Source organism: Acipenser ruthenus, chromosome 32, assembly GCF_902713425.1.
Source record: "Acipenser ruthenus chromosome 32, fAciRut3.2 maternal haplotype, whole genome shotgun sequence".
In the NCBI taxonomy this organism is placed as follows: domain Eukaryota; kingdom Metazoa; phylum Chordata; class Actinopteri; order Acipenseriformes; family Acipenseridae; genus Acipenser; species Acipenser ruthenus.
The window spans coordinates 12674050-12694730 of NC_081220.1; the positions used below are offsets into that span (position 1 = coordinate 12674050).

The 20681-nt window shown below is 41.7% G+C and overlaps 1 protein-coding gene across 7 annotated transcripts; it reads left to right on the forward strand.

Annotated features, from left to right (window-relative positions):
* The first annotated feature begins 609 nt into the window (after positions 1–609).
* On the forward strand, positions 610–7280 carry LOC117395322 (nucleoside diphosphate-linked moiety X motif 17). Of its 7 annotated transcripts, none has more exons than XM_059006071.1 (10): positions 610–772; positions 933–1006; positions 1303–1389; positions 1914–2042; positions 3419–3602; positions 4745–4770; positions 5393–5485; positions 6013–6111; positions 6486–6622; positions 6782–7280. In XM_059006071.1, exons 3-10 carry the CDS (start codon positions 1312–1314, stop codon positions 6963–6965), a joined length of 930 nt encoding a protein of 309 aa, XP_058862054.1. In that variant the 5' UTR covers positions 610–772; positions 933–1006; positions 1303–1311; the 3' UTR covers positions 6966–7280. The 7 variants fall into 7 exon arrangements, with proteins under 7 accessions (XP_058862054.1, XP_058862056.1, XP_058862053.1 ...); XM_059006073.1 differs by having other exon boundaries at positions 953–1006; XM_059006070.1 differs by lacking the exon at positions 933–1006.
* Positions 7281–20681: the final 13401 nt, after the last annotated feature.

The following is a 20681-nucleotide window of genomic DNA, read 5'->3' on the forward strand; positions in this document are numbered from 1 at the left end:
TTTTGGGTTTCCTTGTTACCGTACGAATTATTCTGTCAGCAACAACCCCCCAAACAGGGCAGTTAACATCACACCTGAAGAAAGAGAACGGTTTATATTGCATTTGAAGGTAAATGGGTAGCGATATGAACCCTTTGCTGCCCAGTGTACAGTATATTTGACATTGAGGGAGGCATTAAACAGCTAGGTGAACATGCCCAGTTTGGTGCAGCAGCGAAATCAACTGCCTTAGTACCAGTAAAACCTGTACAGGTAGTAATATCTTCCTTAATCGAACCTGGATTTTACAATAAACAATTTATATAATAAAATATAGATATTGCCTGTTGTGGATAGGTCTCACACATCGTCATATTAAATTGAGAAAAAGGGTCCCAAAAGCCAGCACCTGGGCAGTGTAAACAAACTGGACTGTCAACAAAGCTGTCACTCTGCACTGAGGGGGACGCCAGTGATATATTAGATTAAAATTAACCCTAACAATTAACCTGCAGTTTTATTTCACGTCAACTCCTATGTGGCCACTTCTCAATTCTAACGGCAGAGGTCGTCTTTCCCCGGTTATTACAGTTCAAAGGAAGCGAGTCATGTACTCCCTGTATCTACAGAGTTCAGAAAGCAGGGTGAGCGAAAAATAATGAAACCGTAAACGTTTTTTGGTTGTTGTGAAGAATATGGGGCTTTTATTTGATACTTTGCCGAAGTCTGTGCTGTTTTGAACACCGGAAGTAGTCATAATGTGCTTAGTGTTGCTGGCGTCACACTGCTACATGTAAGCTCTAACTTGTTTTAATTATTAATTATTATTTGAATTCCATAAACTGCCCACTTAGAAGCACTCCCGAGTTGTGATATTGCCCCAGAGCATTGCACGTCAAACAGCTTGTATTACATTAGTACTGTATATAACAAATAAACAGTATTTTTTTAAGCTTGTTTGTTTGTTAAGCAGCGGATAACTTTGGTTGACAGCCGTCCTGAATATATTTACGAATTCAAACCGCTGGTAAGTGAATGCACAGTACGTTTCGTAATTGTAATATTCCAGATTCATACAGTAGCTGTCACTAAAGAGGCTGGACACTCGCAGTAACGCCCGGTTACTCCGTGAGATCTGACAATGAATGAATTGATCTGTGACGTCGTCTTCGTGACGCAGCTCGTTTCAATTCTGCTCTCACCCCAAAAGAACAAAAAAAAATGTCAACAGTTCAAAATGCTCTAAAAAATGTACCGTCACGGCGGGAGATGGATGTTACTGACATACAGGGCTTGTTTTTGTGTTTATTCGTGCACGTTTAGATTCCTGAAATGATGGCAAAAGTAAGAAGAGTTTTAGTTTATCTTTCCAAAGAGAACTCGCTGCCACGGTGTGTGGAATTTGTGCAGGTAAGAGATCTGAATGAGAGAGGCTCTTACTGCAGAATAGTTTTTAATTTGATAAGTGTGGGCTAAAGTGCTTTGACTGTGAGTTCAGGAGCTGCTCTTCAGTTCAGCTAATGTGTCAAAGCACCAGCTAGTGCCCGATAGCACCTTACCAACAAAAGCAAAGGAAACGTTATTTAAAGGGGAAGATCACCAGATGGTTCTGGTGATTACTGATAGAAGATTTCATTTTCTGGTACTATAGGGGGTCGGTTTTTCAAAGTGATCCGGATTTTGTAATCCTATATTTTGTGATCGAGATTACTTTTATCTGGTTCGATCCGGTTTTTCAGAACATGTCACTGCTGGATTGCATTTATCCAGATTGCAGATAAACAGGTTGTTTTCAAAACTACCCATTTGAAACCTGTGCAGTAAATAGATGCGTGGCTTGTAACATTTATGAAATAGTTTTATCAGCTACAATCACTTTAAATTGATTTTAAAAAGTGTTGACTGCTTTCCCCCAAACTCACTCTCCTCTTTAGAGTATCACAGGTCACTTTGCTGGTTGTCATGACGACAGGGTCATGGTCAACTGTGTCCTGGAGGACAATAAGTTTATTGTGTCTGACCGGGAGGCTGAGGACATTCGCAAAACGCCGGTACTGCTGAGGGTGAGTTTACACTATATTTTATACATTGGGCCTCATTTACAAAAGGGCTGCGACGTGCACATTAAGCAATGAGCCTAACATGCACTAGAAAGCTAAATCTACTGTCCCGTTAACTAACAGAGAACGCTTTCATTTGCACTATTTGGCTAATTTACATACCATAGCGTGCACCAGTATTGTGAGCGCTAATTTAATGTGCACGATAAAGTCAGACTTACCCGTGACCACCGTGATATCAAATCCCCAGCAGTCCAGGCGTATCTTTTGGTCAGTGGCTTATTGTGAAGGTGGAGGTGGCTTACATTGACCGAAAATGAGCGATCAACAGACGCAGCCCTCCGCAGGGGACAGGCAGAGGCAACACAAACTAAAACTGCACGCAGAGGAGTTAGAAATTCTAGTGGAGGAGGTTGTTTTTAATTATGATACCTTGTTTGGTCCAGTATATAACATAAAAACATCCATTCATGTTTATTCATGCATAATATAACCTGTTATTTATGGGTAATCGTCACTGCTCTGCATGGTTAAACTATAATGCAAATAATGCCTCCACAATGCCAGATAGATTTCAGCCCACAAAAACAGGTTTATATAGTGCAACTATCAGTGGTTAAAGCCTGGTTTAACCACTGATTTCTGAACTCCTCTGCGTGCAGTTTTAGTTTGTGTTGCCTCTGCCCGTCCCCTGCAGAGGGCTGCGTCTGTTGATCGCTTGTTTCCAAACACTCTAATTATCGCTCACTTCAAGGTGCACACTGTGATTATCGCTCTTTAGTAAATACGGTGTGAATGAAGCTCATCTCATTATTCAGAGTGCCTCTTTTAAACACATCATCCTGCATTACCATACAAATCACATATTCATTCTGATTACTGTGGCACAATAAAATCAGCATGCGCCATAATATGCCCACTATTTTGCACCATAATTAATAAAATTGCAATAGTAAATACAGAAATCATGAAGGTGCACACTAATTGCAGTTATGGTTATAAACAAGACCTTTATATTTTACACTTCTATTTTACGCAACCAAACATAATACTTAATCAGGTAACGTAGGTAGGCTAGCTCCAGTCTCTTTATATTAGTGAGCAGCAGCACCCTCTAGTGCACAGCTAGAGTATTGCTAGCACAACTGATCCGCAGTGGCAGATCACTAGATGACGCTTTCTTTTCTAAAGACACTTTGGCTGATCTAGCCTACTTGTATCTATGGCAGGTAACTAGAACTGAAGAGCAGCTCCTGAACTCTGTGAAAGCCAAGTACCCCAGCTTTAGGCTCGTGCTTCTTCGGTGTGCTGGACTATATTCTCATTGGTTGTAAACTATAAAGCTACATTTTCACGTTTTCTCTCTCTTTCTTTTTTAGAGGCCCTCGTTCTGTCCATTCAAACACCTGTCAGTCAGCGAAGCCTCCATGCTCCCATTGGACATCTTGGACAGGGGCGTGGATGTGGGTGTGGCTGTCTTGCTGCAGTCAGCCAATCAAAAGGTCTTACTGACCAGAAGGGCCTCTAGTCTAGCCATCTTCCCAAATGTCTGGGTCCCGCCAGGTAAAGTGTTCAACCACCACAGCTGGGACTTACAATACTATCGATGCGATACAGCCACCTGAAATGCCTTTATAATGTATAGCAGACCCTGATATTGATGTGATCCAACCCTCTGAAATGTCTTTATAATATATAGCACTAGACCCTGATGTTGATGCGATCCAGCCCTCTGAAATGTCTTTATAATATATAGCACTAGACCCTGATATTGATGAGATACAGCCCTCTGAAATGTCTTTATAATATATAGCACTAGACCCTGATATTGATGCGATCCAACCCTCTGAAATGTCTTTATAATATATAGCACTAGACCCTGATATTGATGCGATCCAACCCTCTGAAATGTCTTTATAATATATAGCACTAGACCCTGATATTGATGCGATCCAACCCTCTGAAATGTCTTTATAATATATAGCACTAGACCCTGATATTGATGTGATCCAGCCCTCTGAAATGTCTTTATAATATATAGCAGACCCTGATATTGATGCGATCCAACCCTCTGAAATGTATTTATAATATATAGCTAGGGCTTCTGATTTTCAGTTTTACCTGAAAAAACACCCCTGATAAAAAAAAAATGAAATTGGTGGATAACCGGAAAAACTGTGGAAATGGTTAATCAATTCACGTTGACTTTACCCTTTTCCCATTAAAAAATAAAACTTACTACAAAAATAATAATAAATACATTTCTCAGCGCTGCTGGGCAATATCCCGCCTTCCTGCCTTGTATCTGTCATTGATTCGTTCTGAATACTTTAAACCCGCCCCAACTACTGAGTGACAGCACATTCCTACATTTCTATTGGAGACTCCGCTTAAAACAAGATTACAATCAGGATGGAGGCTTGTTAGCGGGATTTAAAGCTGTATTACAGTTAAGATACAGAGGATTTAAACAGAATTGTGAAATGTAATTTGTTGATAGTTTGTTTCAGGTAGAAGTGATACATCAACAGAGGTTAGTTTAAAAGCATCGCTGTAAGTAACAGGGAGCTGCAGTGAGCAAGGGCTGTGATAGGGGTAAAATGGGCAACAATTGCCCCAACCCAAGTGGTTCTGCATTAATTCACCAGTCAGAATATATGAAGGGTAAAATGAAGCAACACTAAGCGTTCTTTCCTGTGTTACAGGGGGTCATTTGGAATTGGATGAAAAGGTATGACTTTGACATGTTTGAAGTTGTCTAAAGGTTGTTTAATTAAAAAATGGATGGAAAGTAGGAACCACAAATGAGCAAAACTGCACAAGTGAGCCTAGATAGGATTTGATACACATGGAAAAAAAGTATTAAAGGTGAAACAACTTCCAGAGTTAATAATTGTGCCACCCATTTATTATATAGGTGCAAGAAACACATGTTGTAACAAACATGGATTTTCATTTTAAAACGTGAAATCTGGCCCTACACTAGGTTAAAGAGATCTCTGTTTGCAAGCCATGCTTTAGACTTGGAAGGTGAAATTATCCCCACCCCTTCACTGACTTCCTTCTGTCAATAACCAATCAGCTGCTTCCCCTTTTGACTGACATGCTCTCATCCAGTAACATGACCCAGAAGACACTGCTGGGGTGACCTCGGAAGTGAAGCAGTAACAGACTTCCTGGAAGGCAAGGCAGACAAACTGAGAACTTTGTGTAGTACCAGCTATACTTCCTGTAACATGTGTTTCTGTAAGACTGCACATTGGAATGGAAGTGGAGAATGGGTGAGATTTATGGAATTATGTTGTGAGCTACATCGACTTTAATATCTCTTCTTTTTCTGACTGTTTCTCAAGCTGCTGGATGCTGGTCTAAGGGAGCTGCGAGAGGAGACTGGAATCAGTTTGAAACCTGAGGAGTTCTCCTCTCACATGCTTGGTCTATGGGAAGTGAGTATCTGTTAGTTTCCATCAATACAGACTGTTTCACTAGCCTCTCATTCCTGCCGCTCATCTCCGATGGCTGGGGTTCGAATCTGGCTGCTAATGGCTGGGGGTGTAACGGTTCCCTGTGTGTCGATGAATCGGGAAGGTACGTATTGTTTGTATCGCGATAGAGGTGTGTATCGTTTGTGTCGTGATACAAGACCACCACACAGCTCACCAAGTGGTTTGAATAAAGGAATACTAAAAGAAGTTTCAATTCAATGGCATGACTTCATTTAGGTTTTTTTTTGTATTTCTAAATCCAGCACTGTGGAGTGTTTCATAGTTATGGACGGTTCTTGAATGAAGTTGTATAGTTGGTAGGAATACGAACTCTTCCTAACTCATTTCATTTTAACAAAATAGTCCTTCATTAAAGGATCCTTTGATTTTACTGTGCATTGTACAAGTAGCCCTTCAGGACCACCACATGTATCGTGAGAAGATCCGATTTGATAACCTGCCCCCCTCCCCTCTCCTCTCTCTCTCAGTCAGTATTCCCCCCCATGTTGAGTCGAGGGTTGCCACGGAGACATCACATCGTCACCTATCTGCTGTTACAGAGCACACAGACCCACCTGCAGCTCCAGGTAACTAACTCACTGGGCTTCACTTCAGAACATGCTGCTATTTCAACTTTCAGCCACTAGATGTCAGTATTGACTAAAGTAGCTTCCAATTACAGTTCAATTGCTTTTTTTTTTTACATTTCTCTTACTATTTTATAATGGGTTCTGTTGCTCCAATGTTGAGTGGTCATGTTTCTCTAAATATTTACCTGGCTTTGAGCTTGAACATAATATTTAAGTTATTGCAATAAGAACCACTCTTAAAAAGGTAAGGGGCAGTAACAATGTTATACTAGATCCAGTGCATAGAAACCAGTGGTGGGTGTCTACACAGTGACCTCTCTGTGTTGGAACACTACAGTATGGGTGTATATTGACCGGTCAGTCTCTCTTAGGACAGACTGTGTCCAGAGCCCCGAGAGGTCAGTGGCTGTGTTTGGGTTGACCCCTCCCTGGTCCGAGCCATTGTGTCCACTGTCGACGGAGCAGAGCATTCTGGGAAAGCACCTGCCAACCTGCCTCAGACTGTCAGGTACATTTCATTTCAGTCATTTTTTTTTTCTAGCTTCAATAACACAGATGAAGGCACTAGAGCCCAAACGCTTGTCTGCTTGACTCAATCACACTGATGAAGAAGCTTGGTGACTCGGTCTCAATGTCTCTGTCAGTGAGTGTTTTTTTTGTTTTCCAGGGTAACGGAAGTCTGTAGTGATGGCGCTCTGCTGACCTCGGAGCTCCCTGTCTCTGTGCTGTTGAATACAGCGCCCCCCGAAGGCCCCGATGTGGAACGCATCAGCACTGGGACCAAATATGCTCTGGAGTTGTGGCTGAAAGCCATGGAGACTGGGCCAGACAGCACAAGCACACAGCAATAGCCTGCACAACTGAGAGATCACCTCGGTACAGAGCTTAAAGGGATTGTAGTTAACAAGAATTAAAAATCAAAGCCATCAGATTCAGTAGATACATTTCTGTAAATAAATGAGTCTGAGTGTAATATGGGTCTGTGTGTTGAACACACTGAAGCTCTGATACAGATTCAGCAGCTTCAGACGCTCTGCATTGACACAGAAGCAGGGTAGCTGCTTCTCCGACCCACCCTGAGTATTACCACACATACTTACCTGGACAATGTATTGATTTCACCCGTTTCAGTTGTTATAAATAAACACTGATACGCTCCCAGGGTATCAGAGCCCTAACCACTACTCCACACTGCTGCCCTATACATACATTATATCATTTAGTTGTTATGTGAGGAAATGGGTGGTAGCCAGTTGACTCGCTTGACTACAGATCATTATAAAAAGTGTTCAGTTTTAAATAATTGAAAGTTATAAACAGACACTGAGGGGAACTCTTTTTTTAAACTCAATTAAACATTAACTTTTTAATAGGAGGTTTGACTCAGACAGAATGTACAAATGACCTCTCAGTCACTGACATATAAAGAATTTCAGAAAATCATATATGCATAGCCTTTGTTTAAATTGTTCAAGGTGGCTCAGTTCAGTCTCCATGCCTCCATCCCGCCCTGCTCTGGAGGGAGCACCCTTTCTCTTAGGGGTTGAGGGAGGGAGCAGTTCAGTCTCCATGACTCAAGCCTGCCTGGACTGGAGGAAGCACCCTTTCTCTTAGGGGGGTGAGGGAGGGAGGGAGCAGTTCAGTCTCCATGCCTCAAGCCTGCCCTGGACTGGAGGGAGCACCCTTTCTCTTAGTGAGTGAGGGAGCAGTTCAGTTCATGATCTCTCTGAATGGTGTGGTGTGTGTTTTGTGCTACTGATTACACTCCTGTGCACTGAGGAGTAGCTCTCCAGACTCACAGGGTAATTAATCAATCTGGACAGATCTGAACCCATGTCTTCCGAGGTAAAAGGCCGCTCATGCCTGATGTTCTCCTGTCAGGCATGACTGATTTATGAGGGGAAACAGGAAAACGTTTTCAATGGCTTTCCTGAAAAGAATCCTAGCTCTTAATTTCCACAGGATCTGAGGATCAGTGAAGATGCTGTCAGAAGGTTAACACCTCAGAACTCATGTTGGGTCCCGGAGGGTCACCCTGGATCGAGGATCGGAGGACGCCGCTGACCTTCACTTCCCCTGGGGTGCTGCTGCAGCGAGAGAGAGTAATTGGACTAAATTGGGGAGAAAAACTGTTAGAAATAATTGGCTACTTTAAATAAAATACATCAATTCGACACATCTTTACTTTCAACCCCTTTCTTCTGCTGAACCTTCTTGAGTAAAAGTTGGGAAAAAAAGCCATTTTCTAGATGAATTTCCTAACGTATAAATAAAAATCTCAAAAGACTCGTTATGCAGAAAGCACAGGATACAGAAGGGTAAAGTAATGTGTGTCTTGTCAACGCTGCAGGGGATCTGGAACGGGATTGGGTAAAACTCTGAGCAATGGAATACAGAGAAACATTTCTATTCGCCTGTAACGCTGAATTCATGTCTTCAGAATATCTTTTACACTAGGAATTCTTAAACAAAATACTTGTTTCTTAACTTCAAAATGTGCCGGAAGATTATATAAATCCCTGGCTCAGTTTTTTTTTTTTTTTTTTTAATCTTGGGACTGCACTTTCAGTTGTCATCCTTGGGGGTGGGGGGGGGGGGGTGTAGGGGGTGTAAAGATTTTGAATTTACAATGACTTTCTTCGGGAAGTTTTAAACATTTGAGATATAAAAATTATAAATGCATGCTGCATTATTTTTGCACAAACTGACTTCAAAAAGCTCAGTGTAACTACTTCAGACTGTAAGCGCAGCACATTGAGAGGAACGGTAGTTCCTCGCGCCAAGTTATCAGCAAGAACTTCCAGAGACTTCTCTATACAGCAAGGATAGTTTACGTGTTTTCACGGTTGTGAGGGGGTTCCTGCCCCTTATATATATATTGTAACACAACCTTACTACTTTTGGTTCGTTGCCCCTTTAAAAGTATAGACCCAGGACACAGAAATGGATTTTCAAAGCTTAGCTCTGATGAGCACTAACTAAACTTTGCACAGGTCCCTGACTAACACGCAGGAAGGCTAAGCCGTTTACCTGACAAATAAAAGACAAAAACAATTCACAAATGCACAAACAAACACTTTGCGGTACTACGTTTGCAAAGCGTGATTACCTTTTAAATACCTATCTCTCTACGGTTCATGACCAGGCTCTTCCTTCATCAGCAGCCACAAACAGACTGGCACCTGGCTCTAATTTACAATGACAGCAAGGTGCAGGGGATAATTACTAATCGAACAATTAAACAAATGAAGGCTTTTCAGCCTGTGACCTTCTAGGAGATGTAGTCCCCCCCCCCCCCCCGTGCCCCACAGGACTACACTCTCACACATAGGGTAAGGTGCTTTGATGGGCAATTCCCATTTTCAGGAATTATTCCCCAGGTCAAAACTACTACAGCTTAATAGGGGACACTTAACCTTACCAAAATGAGGTGCAATTATTTTGGGGACTTGATTTTATATGTGGGGGCAAAAGCCTCAGTACAGTTGTAGGTCTAATGCAATAGACCTGGCTTATATACCAACGTTGTGTAATTTAGATCGTTTTCTGGCATGTTTGGATGTTAATTGTTTTAACAATTCATAATATAAAAAGACAATATGAAGAGAATATTCTGCTATTGTAGGAAAATACAAACCTTTATTCTGAGTTGTGGTGTTGCAGGTTTTACCCAGTCTCTTCTGGAACAGTGAAGGTGTTTGGACTTGATCTCAGGAGCTTCAGTTGTGTTTACCTGCATGCATATCTCCAGTGATCTGCCGCTCTGCTTTGGTTTTTCTGGTGACACGCTGCAGGGCTCTGTGGGGCTGGCACTTGCTGATATAAAGACACTGTCCATTGCAGATCATGCACATATTTGTTGCTGTTGGAAACCCCCCTCTACATTATTTGCACAGTGTACCTACTGTAACAGTTTCTACCTCAGTGGCGTTTTCTCGTAAACGAAACTGCCAAATAACGTACCTGACAGAAGTCTTGACGTTCTCAAGGTGCTGGTATTGTTTGATTTATCAGTAAACTGTTCTGTGTACATAGAGGGGTGTTTTCTTGACTTGAATTGTTAGTAACAGTAGTTATTGTTGTATCCTGGGACACTATCACCCTTCATTTAAATGTGCTTTATTTTGCTCTTATCTGCCCCCTATTTTACTGCATTTAATCCTGTACTTCAGAATATTGTAATCTGCCAAGTGTTTAACCTGTAGTATTTTGTACTTAATCATATCCTGATGTAACTATCACTATTTAATCATATCCTGATGTAACTATCACTATTATCTGCTGTATTATTGAATTGTAGTTTGTCACACTTGAACACAAATTATTGTATTTCTTGCTCTTATTGTATTACTTGTATTGTAACACTTGAATGTATTTGCTTACGATTGTAAGTCGCCCTGGATAAGGGCGTCTGCTAAGAAATAAATAATAAAAATAATAATAATAATAATTAATGGTAAAATAAATAGCCTGTATCTGTAAATCCTATTTGGCAAAGGTCTACTGCAAATAATAGCCAAGTGCTGGACAGAGATGCTGAGGCTAGAGATTGCTAATTAGAAAATGCAAATTAAACAAAAGGTAGTATTTGGCCAGACAGATTGCAATCTACATCTAAGCAAGACTCCAGGCTTGCTCAGACTAGAATATACCAAATCCAACCCTGTACCACCAGGGGGAGAAGAGCAGGAGACCAGGCGACCAACTGTCTGGTGGTGCAGCGACCTGGGAATCAGGCCCAGCGACCATAGGTCGAGGGAGCAAACTCCCAGGAGCCAGGCTGTGGCACAGGGGTGATGGTCTGGACTGTGGTGGAGGTGGCCTCCTCGCCTCCTCTCCACTCTTTGTAGCCGATGGCTCCCTCTTCTCAGGCTCTGGCAACAGAAATTCTGGCAGCAAAACAGCTCCTCCCATTCTAGGTCCATGTCTGTGTCCAAGTCGGCCTCCGGGTAACTTTCCTCCTCATGCCCATATTGATAACAATATGTGCACCAGTGTTTGTCATCCAGCTCAGTGGTGGAGTACTACGCTTGTATCCACTGGGGTTCCCTGCGGTCCCTTTTGCTCACCTCCCTCTCAGGCGCTGCGGATGGCAGTGGCTCCCTCTCTAGCTCTTCATAGACCCAGTCCATAACCTCCATCATAGCTTCCAAGGCTTCCATGAAACCTGGGCACTGCCTGCTGATCCTCCTTGAGCTGGACAAAAAAAATGAAACTTTACTTGTACTTCTTGAGAATAGAAACAATAGTTGAAATTGGGATACTCAGGTGCTTGGAAATCTTCTTGTATCCTTCTCCAGCTTTATGACAATAAATAATTTTCTGCCTAAGGTCTTTAGATAGCTCTTTACTTTTTCCCATATTGACCTATTGGTAATGACAGCAATCATCCTGTGCCTAACCCGTTTATACTCTCTAAGAATGTTCAACTACAATCCAGCATTTTCTAGACTTTTCTAGAATTAGGTTCTGCATTATCATATTGAAATTTCTAGCACCTTGTAGACAGTACTATCATAGCATCAAAGGGTATAAATACTCTTGAATTAGCATTTTTGGAGTTTTGCAAAAAAAAAAAAAATGCTAAAATAAATAATCTATTTCTTGTAACTTTTTTCCTCATCCACAAAAGCAAAACTTATGCTACAAAAGATTTTTCCTAAAAAATGTTGTTTTCGAGAAATTGTAAACTTTTGTACTTATTTTTAAGTTTGAGCTCAGCAAGATTCATGTGTTGAGCCAGGCTGTAGTGCTAGGGCTGCTGTAGAAAGATGCATTGAGTGTTGGCTGTGCTCCAGGTCTTCCACAGGTACAATAGCAGCATTGTGAAGAATGGGGGACACGGCTTATCAGAGCTCTCAGCTCAGCTCTCAGGCTGGCTCACAAAACTACCATTCATCAGGAACAACAGCCCGAGAGCCACTGGAAATGGACCTCCTCAAACCAGCAGACAAGTAGACAAACATTCCACCTAGTACTGTAGAGGAAACATTTTGAGGATGTCATTGATTTGAATTATGGGGTAGGGCAAACAAAAAAAAGATCTTGAGAGATTTTTGTGTCAGGATAGTGAAGTGCTAGTGAGCAATCTTTACAGTCAGCGGCGTTCTCAGGACTGTGGAATGCACTCTGCCGTATTGACCTGAAAACAAATCCAGGTGATTCAGATTATTAGCATTTTCCTGTGAATTACGAAACACTTGAGTCGATCTGAACCCTTTAAACTGGCCTCCAGTGACCCCTGGACTGTGGACCTTGTAAATAGTTGTTATTGGTTGTTTTGTGTGTGTGCGTGTGTATTGGTCTGTTTTAGGCTTGATTTACATATATGTATTCCTATGTTTTTCATTTAATGTCTGCCTGTCCCCAACCAGGTCCGCTAAGACTGTATTTAAATAGGGTAGTCTGTCGTCGCTTCCAGTCCTGTAATGTTTCATTTAATAAAAGGAGTTTTGGTTCATTTAAACGCTGTTTTCTCACACCTCTTCCACCGCCCCTACATTGGTGTCAGAGTGGGATGATGAGCCGAGGGCTGTGGAAGATCAAGCACGAGGAATCGGAATGGAGAGACACCAGTGGGAGCAGCGCTGCCACTGAGTGAATGACTGCGTTCTCCGGGAGCAACGGAGGGAGAGAGCGGCACGAAGGCAGCCCCGATGGAGAAGCAGGATGCTGGGGAGATCCAGGAGCCCAGCCTCCAGGGGGAAGCCGTACCAGAGGGGAAGGGGGTGAAGCAGCTGGAAAGCCTTTCAAATACAGCTGTAAACGATAAGGAAGCTGAGCAGCCAGGGCAGCTAAGAGGGCAGGCCAGCTGACAGCGGCGCTCCGAGGAGACGCCCCCTTAGTGCTGCTGATCCTGCCGTCTGCGAGCTTTGAAAACCTCTTTGCAACCAAGACAGAAGAAGCAGGCCGGACCTACCTGGTGCAGTACAACATTGAGCCCATCAAGCCGGCTACCCCTTGCCCGGCAGGAGGCTGTGGAGCGGATCCAGGCTGAGAGGCTGAAGGCTGGCCTCATCGCGCAGTCCAACAGCCAGTGGACCACTCCCTTGTGCTGGTGCTTGGAGAGACTCCTACCTCCTGCCCTGATGAGTCTTTGGACCTGGTCGCTGGGTCTGCCTGGTTCAGTTCACTGGACCCGCAAAGCAGCTTTTGAAGCTTGCCGTGGAGGCCCGGTCGAAGACAGCCTTCTCCACTGGTGGGGGTGTGGCAGTTCAAGGTCATGCCCTTCGGTTTCATAAAGTGCGAAACCTTGCAATATTCAATATAAAATAACCCACAATGCTTTTTTTTCTTGTAAAATGTAAATGTATCTTTTTACATTGGTAAAGAAAATGAAGATTATCTAATCATTAGGGTCTTCCTCCTTCATAAAAAGTGGACTTGTACACGCTGATCGTGTCCGTCTGTCTTTCTCTACATGGCGAAGACATGACCCGCCTTGATAGTGCTCCTTCACCAAACTTCTATGATAACCTCCCAGCCTAATACTGTTCAGTACTGTGCACTTAATGTTACGCCCTTCTGAGGACCCCCAGGCACTGTTAAAATACTATCTATCTATCTATATCTAACAAAAAGATTTTCTGTTAATTTCATATGTTGATGCATGTGCGTCATGAAATAAGTAATACATTTGTATTTATTGATTCATATTGTGAGTGGCCTAAGCATATTGTGTCCATGGGTCTTAGAGAACACTTCGGCTAAGAGAACACTTTGCTTGCTTCCCGAGGGGTGTTCTCTTAGCCAGAGACTGCTGTATATGCAGAAATGTAGGACATGCAGATGGGGACATTAAAGGAAGCTTGATACCAGGAGGTTCCCAGTTCTAATCCCAACTCACTGTGAGTGACCCTGAGCAAGTCACTTAACCTCCTTCGGATGAGGTGTAAAACAAACAAGGTCCAATTGTAAGTGACTCTGCAGCAGCTGTTGTTGATGCAAAGGCAAACACTCTGGTCTAATATTAGCGACATGGCGTATTTTGTGCACGGTTCCCTGTATGATATATAAATATTTGCCCAGTAGCTGTTACACAGTTTCTTTCATTGCCTCCTTCATTCTTGTCAGCACTCTATAAATCATTTAATAATAAATCGGTTTCTTTGTCAGGTTTCTCTCTTAACCTCTCCCTAACCCATTGGTCCGTCACATATTTCCAGAAATCACTCCTAGTTGGTCAATATTTGTTGCCATGGATTCTGTACGTTCCAAGGTGTGTTTCAAATAGTGTACAAGTGCAGGTAATGAGGTAACACCAAGAAAAATTGAGTTGTGTGGGTGATATCGTGGCAGTATTATTAAAACAATAACTGAATTTATTGTAACATAACCTGTTCTCAATATCGTTCTCTGAAAGTGACAGCAGATTTACACATTACAACAAACTGAAATAGACCATGCTATTTAATTTAGTTTATAAACCAAGGTTGTTACACAGGCAAATGATTTACTAGGAATCTATTAATTATGAAATTTATTAAACATGCATTAAATCAATTCAGAAAATCAACAAACACAAGTAATAACGCAGAATGTCAACATAAACCGGGCAGCAGTGTGGAGTAGTGGTTAGGGCTCTGGACTCTTTACCGGAGGGTCGTGGGTTCAATCCCAGGTGGGGGACACTGCTGCTGTACCCTTGAGCAAGATACTTTACCTAGATTGCTCCAGTAAAAACCCAACTGTATAAATGGGTAATTGTATGTAAAAATAATGTGATATCTTGTAACAATTGTAAGTCACCCTGGATAAGGGTGTCTGCTAAGAAATAAATAATAATGATAAACAACTGCACAGTCATTATTACACTAAAACAACGGGACAATAAAACAAGACACCAGACAACAATGCATCAATGAAATAACAATAATAACATTCAACTAATTGGTCAAAGCAACTTCTATAGACTTCACTGTAAGAGATTCTCTCATAATCGCTTAGCTTGAAACTGTAAGCTGCATGCAGTTACCATGGGAACTCTTTCATAGCTTAACAACACAAATAAATCAGAAATAAACATTAGGGTTACAGTTCTTCATTCGTGAAATATCTGATTCTGTATCTAAGATATTCCCCACTGGTACTGCATGTGACACATTAACTTCTATAGAGTCATGTACACAAGTACACATTCTCGAAAATGACTTTAACAATGACTAGCACATTCCTTATGCTCTGTCTTTTGGTTGAGACATTGTTGTAAGTGACTCTGCAGCTGATGCATAGTTCACACACCCTCTCTCTAAGTAGCCTTGGATAAAGGTTAAATAAACAAATAATAATATATATCATGGTTTCCTCTCTTTTAGGTGACCCTGGTAAGCATTAGCCTTATGTCATACTTGTGTGTAATCTCCATTCATATAGTTCTGTTTAAGTAAAGCAGTAAGGACCTCTTTAGGCAGTGATACTGGGTTGTTCCTCCTCTGAGCAATTTGAAGAACATGGAATCGTACCTTTTTTTATTATTTTATTTTTATAGAGCTTTTTATACAAAAGTATTGCAACGTACTGTACAATACATAGCAGGAAGAAGAACAAACCACAATACATTTGTGTAGCATGTCACACATACAGCTGCCACAGTACGAACATTTAAATAACATTTTTAAATAACAGGATACACATAATACAAAGGCACTAAGATAAGAAAGCCATTTTATAACTGACAGAGCTAGTTCAACATGTGAGAGCTGCTACATGCTCTCTTGATCCTATTCCTACAAAACTATTAAAATATGTTCTTGGTGTTATTAATACCAACATTTTAAACATTATAAATGGTTCACTTTCCTCCAGTACAGTTCCCTCAGCTCTTAAGGTAGCTGTGGTAAAGCCTATGCTTAAGAAACACAATTTGGACCCTAAAGTCCTCAATAACTACAGGCCAATCTCCAACCTGCCATTCTTAGATAAGGTTCTAGAGAGAGTTGTTGCAATTCAATTACAAACATTTCTTAATGGTATATTCGAGAAGTTTCAGTCTGGTTTTCGTGTTGCACACAGCACCGAGACGGCCCTTGTCAGAGTTGTGAATGATCTGCTGATAAGCTCTGACTCGGGCTTTCCATCAGTTTTAATTCTTCTAGATCTAAGTGCTGCCTTTAATACTGTAGACCATTCCATCCTACTGAATCGTATTGAAAGCACAGTAGGACTGTCTCACCTTGTCCTATCCTGGTTCAAAGCTTATCTTTAAAATTGCTGCTTTTGTATTGTGTGTATACTGTTATTTAAATCTGTTATTTAAACGGTCTGATTGTGGCAGTTGTATGTGTGACATGCTATATAAATGTATTGTGGTTTGTTCTTTTTTCTGCTATGTACTGTACAGTGCTTTGTGATACTTTTGTATAAAAAGCGCTACACAGCACCGAGACAGTGAATGATCTGCTGATAAGCTCTGACTCGGGCTTTCCATCGATCGATCCATTATCTGTAACCGCTTTTCCTATAGAGGGTTGCGGTGAGCTGGAGCCTAACCCGGCAGACACAGGGAGCAAGGCGAGACTACACCCTGGATGGTACGCCAGGCCATCGCAGGGCAACTAAGAGGCAATTTAGAGAGTCCAATCATGTCAGCATGTCTTTGGACTGTGGGAGGAAGCCTACACGAACACGGGGAGAACATGCAAACTCCACACAGAACCCTCAGGCCAGAATCAAACCCAGGACCCTGGAGCTGTGAGGCAGCAGTGCTAACCACCACGCCACTGTGTCTCCCCTACTCGGGCTTTCCATCAGTTTGAATTCTTCTAGATCCAAGTGCTGCCTTTGATACTGTAGACCATTCCATCCTACTCAATCGTCTTGAAATCAAAGTGGGACTGTCTGGCCTGGTCCTATCCTGGTTCAAATCGTATCTTTCTGATAGGTTTCAGATCGTCTCTATTGGGGAGGTAAAATCGACATTATCAGAAGTTGTCTGTGGTGTTCCACAGGGCTCCATTCTAGGTCCCTTGTTGTTTTCGTTATATATGCTACCGTTAGGTGACATGAGCTCGACCCTTGCAGTCTCTCATCAAAACTTAAACTAGAAATTAAGAGTTTGGGGGTCATCTTTCTAGAGATTCTCTACATCTCGCCACAGTATCTATTAAATCTTACATTTCCGGGATCCAGTATCACTTCTGTATCATGTCTATGCCATCTCCCTCCATTTTCTCCATACCAGCAGTTCATCTGACCCTCCGTGGGATTCTTAAGAGCCTTCCCTCTGCCTCACCCTCCCGCTGCCTATGTCAATGGACATTCTCCATTCACTCATCTCTACTCTTCGGAAAGGCTGCTTCTCCCCCTACGAGGATCTACTCATGGAGACCATCTGAGCCTCTCAGCCTTCGGTCTTCTCAGAAGCTCTGAATTCACTGCTTCTTCTGCTTCTAGTTTCCTTGCGGCAGGTATTCGTTTCTGTGACCTTTCTTCTATTTCAGACGCCTACATCATCATTCGGTTGCGTACCTCCAAGACGGATCAATTTCAGCGTGGTCAGTTCATTCAGCCGTCAAGTATCGAGTCCCCTATCTCCCTTTCTTTTCAACGGGGGTCAGGGTTTCTCCCCAGAAGGAAACCCTGACCCCCACCCATCCCACCCCCCTCGGACACTCTGTTCATTGATTCCTCTTGCTCTATTATCACTTGTCACTGGTTCTCAACCCACCCCTCCACCCTCATCTCCAGAGCAGGCCTCCCCCCTCAGCTCTACACCCCCATTCATTCCATATAGGTGCAGCCACCTCCACTGCGAGGGCCAGAATCAATCACAGCCTGATCAAGAATATGGGGAGCTGGTCTTCTTCTATGGTGGATTCTTACAGTCATTCATCCTCTTCTGATATAGTTGCAGCCCATTCTAAAATTGCTAGTATGCCTGGAGAAGGGGCTTCCTGTCCGCCGGGGCCACCAGAGGTTTTCCCCTAATCGGCCTCAAGGGTTTTTTTCCTCTCCACTGAGCGGCAGGTATACACATAGTCACACCTACTAATAATTCCTAACCACCTCTGTTTGTCCTTCTAGTCTTTTGTATATGTTATGCTTCGGCATGTGTTCTTTGTCATTGTCTCATGGTGCAGGTGTTTCGCGGAGAGCCGGGGGTCCGTCCTTTGGGGGGGCAAGTGAATCTCACTTCCTCCGACCTCAGGTTCAGGCATTTACTTACCTTCCTTCTGATAGGGGGGGTTGGTCTATCAATAACGTCAAGGGGGATTAATGGTGAAGAAATGCTTTTTTGATTTTCGAAAGCAGTGTAAGGAATTTTGTAATAGTTTTTGTATTAGAACTAATTATTCTTTTATAATATGTAATTTTCTGTAATAAATTGAACAGAGCAGCTGGGTGTGGTACTTTGAGTTCTGCAATGTGAGGAGTGAGGGGGCCTATGTCTGTCTGCTTGCATGGGAGGGGGGGTGAATCTCAGAGAACAGATTCAAAAAGAATGTTTGTTAGGCTTGGAAAGCTGCCACGAGTACATAGGTAGAGGAAAGAGGGGTCATAAATGACATCATTGCAAGGGTGTGTTTTGGAATCTACAAAACTAAAGATAATGCATTGTCCAGGGCCCAGCTCTCCAATCACTGTAGCCCGGAGTGTCGCAACTCTGTCCATTCAAATTATTCTATTCTGAGCTATACCAATAAACAGTGACATCACGAATATTGTTTATCAGTTTCATAGGTAGCTGAAAAAGTCAATAGAAACGTGTGTGCTTGATAAGACGTTAAGGTGTGGCTAAAGAATCATTATTAAAATATTTTCACTGATTGTGGAACTAAATTTAGAAGCATGTCTTGCTAAGTTATTATTATTATTATTATTTATTTCTTAGCAGACGCTCTTATCCAGGGCGACTTACAATTGTTACAAGATATCACATTATTTTTACGTACAATTACCCATTTATACAGTTGGGTTTTTACTGGAGCAATCTAGGTAAAGTGCCTTGCTCAAGGGTACAGCAGCAGTGTCCTCCACTGGGGATTCAGTATTGTAGTTTCTAGCTTTTAGCTGTGGTAGTCAAAGCAGGACTTTTAATATTTTTTTTAGCATCAGTCCACAAATAATACATTTAGTAAAGAAAGCAGTGTTCTTGAGGTTTTTGTCTTTTATTTTTTAAAGGTTTTATGACATCATACACTTACAATATACATATATTGTACTTTTCTCAACACTAAAAAGCTGATCGCAAACAAAAAAGGGCTTTTAAACATTGCTTGAGATGGAAAAGTTGGAGTTTTTTGGAAAGTGCTTATAGCTAATCCACGGGACAGGAGCAAGGGCTATGTAATAATTAATAATTACTTTGATATTATTACATTACGAGGAGGGGGCTGTGTTTTTAAAATCAAATTAGAAGAGTTGGTATATGTTCACTCCTGTAATACGAGTAGCACGCATATCGTTGCTGAATATCGTACTTATATCCCAATCATTTGTAATATTGTCAGTATTTATAGTCGGGTGTATGGAATCAGTGTTTCAAAAACAATACATTTCCGTTTTGTGTGCACACTATCCCGAAGTTTAAGGCTACTAAAATTTCCAAAATTAATGAATTCGTTACGCTATTATATGATTCATTTAAACACACAACAACAACGTCGGGTGCCGAGATTGACGTTGATTCCTGTAAAATAAGAGGCCAGTTGCAGTGCCATGCTAGGCTGTGTGGTGCAGTGATTAAAGCAAAGGAATTGTACCTAGGAGGTTCCCTGTTCAAACCCTGACTCACACACCTGCTTTCCTGCTTGTGCGCAGTCTTTCGGATGGTAGTGTAGCTAAACCAAAAGCCAAAGCCACTTTGGAAACGTGCTGATTTAGGCAGGTCTCTGTACATATCTTAATGTACATCCATCTATCTATAGAGTGCTTTCTTATATAAGGCTGAGGGGCAGCTGTGTGATTTAGGGAATGAAAAATGAAAGCCAGAACAGAAGATCTTTTCTCACATAAATTAAAAAAAAAAAACAGTGACGAGTCACTTTGCTTTAATTACATGACCATACTTTAGAAAGAGACTGCCAGAGCTGCGTACTGTTTCATTTTAGTTTGGTTTAGTTTTGAACTGTTGTTTTCTTCTGAATTTCATTTAGCCTTGGTTTTTATATGCTCGCATCTCAAAGTGCCTTCATAAAATTAAAGTGGGTATATAAATAAAATATATTATTATTAGCGTTAGTAAAAAAAATAAAGGTACTTAATAATAATAAACACTGCAGTTATCTCTGTTTTATAACTGGAAGGTTGTGTTTTGCATTATGCAGTGGGGGTTTTGGGCTCTATATTCTGAAACAGATCTCAGAAGTAGGCAGTAACATATACAGGAGTGGATGTTATATTATATGGTACCAGGGCTTTTCGGTTACTTTGCCCCTCGTCTCTGGATTTCTTTTTCTCACAATGTTAGGGAAGCACATACAATAGCATTTTAAATCTAGGCTTATTTTTTAAACCTGATTTTTAGTCAATAGCTTTTATCAGATTTGATATCTATCGTTCCATTGTAAAGCACTCAGGCAGTATGGAAATGTAAAATGGTTTAGTATAGGTATATAAATACTGGCAGC

What these genes read in the sequence shown, in the direction of transcription:
- LOC117395322 (XM_059006071.1), top strand. Translation starts at nt 1,312, where the DNA reads ATGATGGCAAAAGTAAGAAGAGTTTTAGTTTATCTTTCCAAAGAGAAC. An exon ending in AAACGCCGGTACTGCTGAGG is followed by an intron (nt 2,043 to 3,418) that starts GTGAGTTTACAC and finishes TTTCTTTTTTAG; the next exon opens with AGGCCCTCGTTCTGTCCATT. An exon ending in AACCTGCCTCAGACTGTCAG is followed by an intron (nt 6,623 to 6,781) that starts GTACATTTCATT and finishes TTTGTTTTCCAG; the next exon opens with GGTAACGGAAGTCTGTAGTG.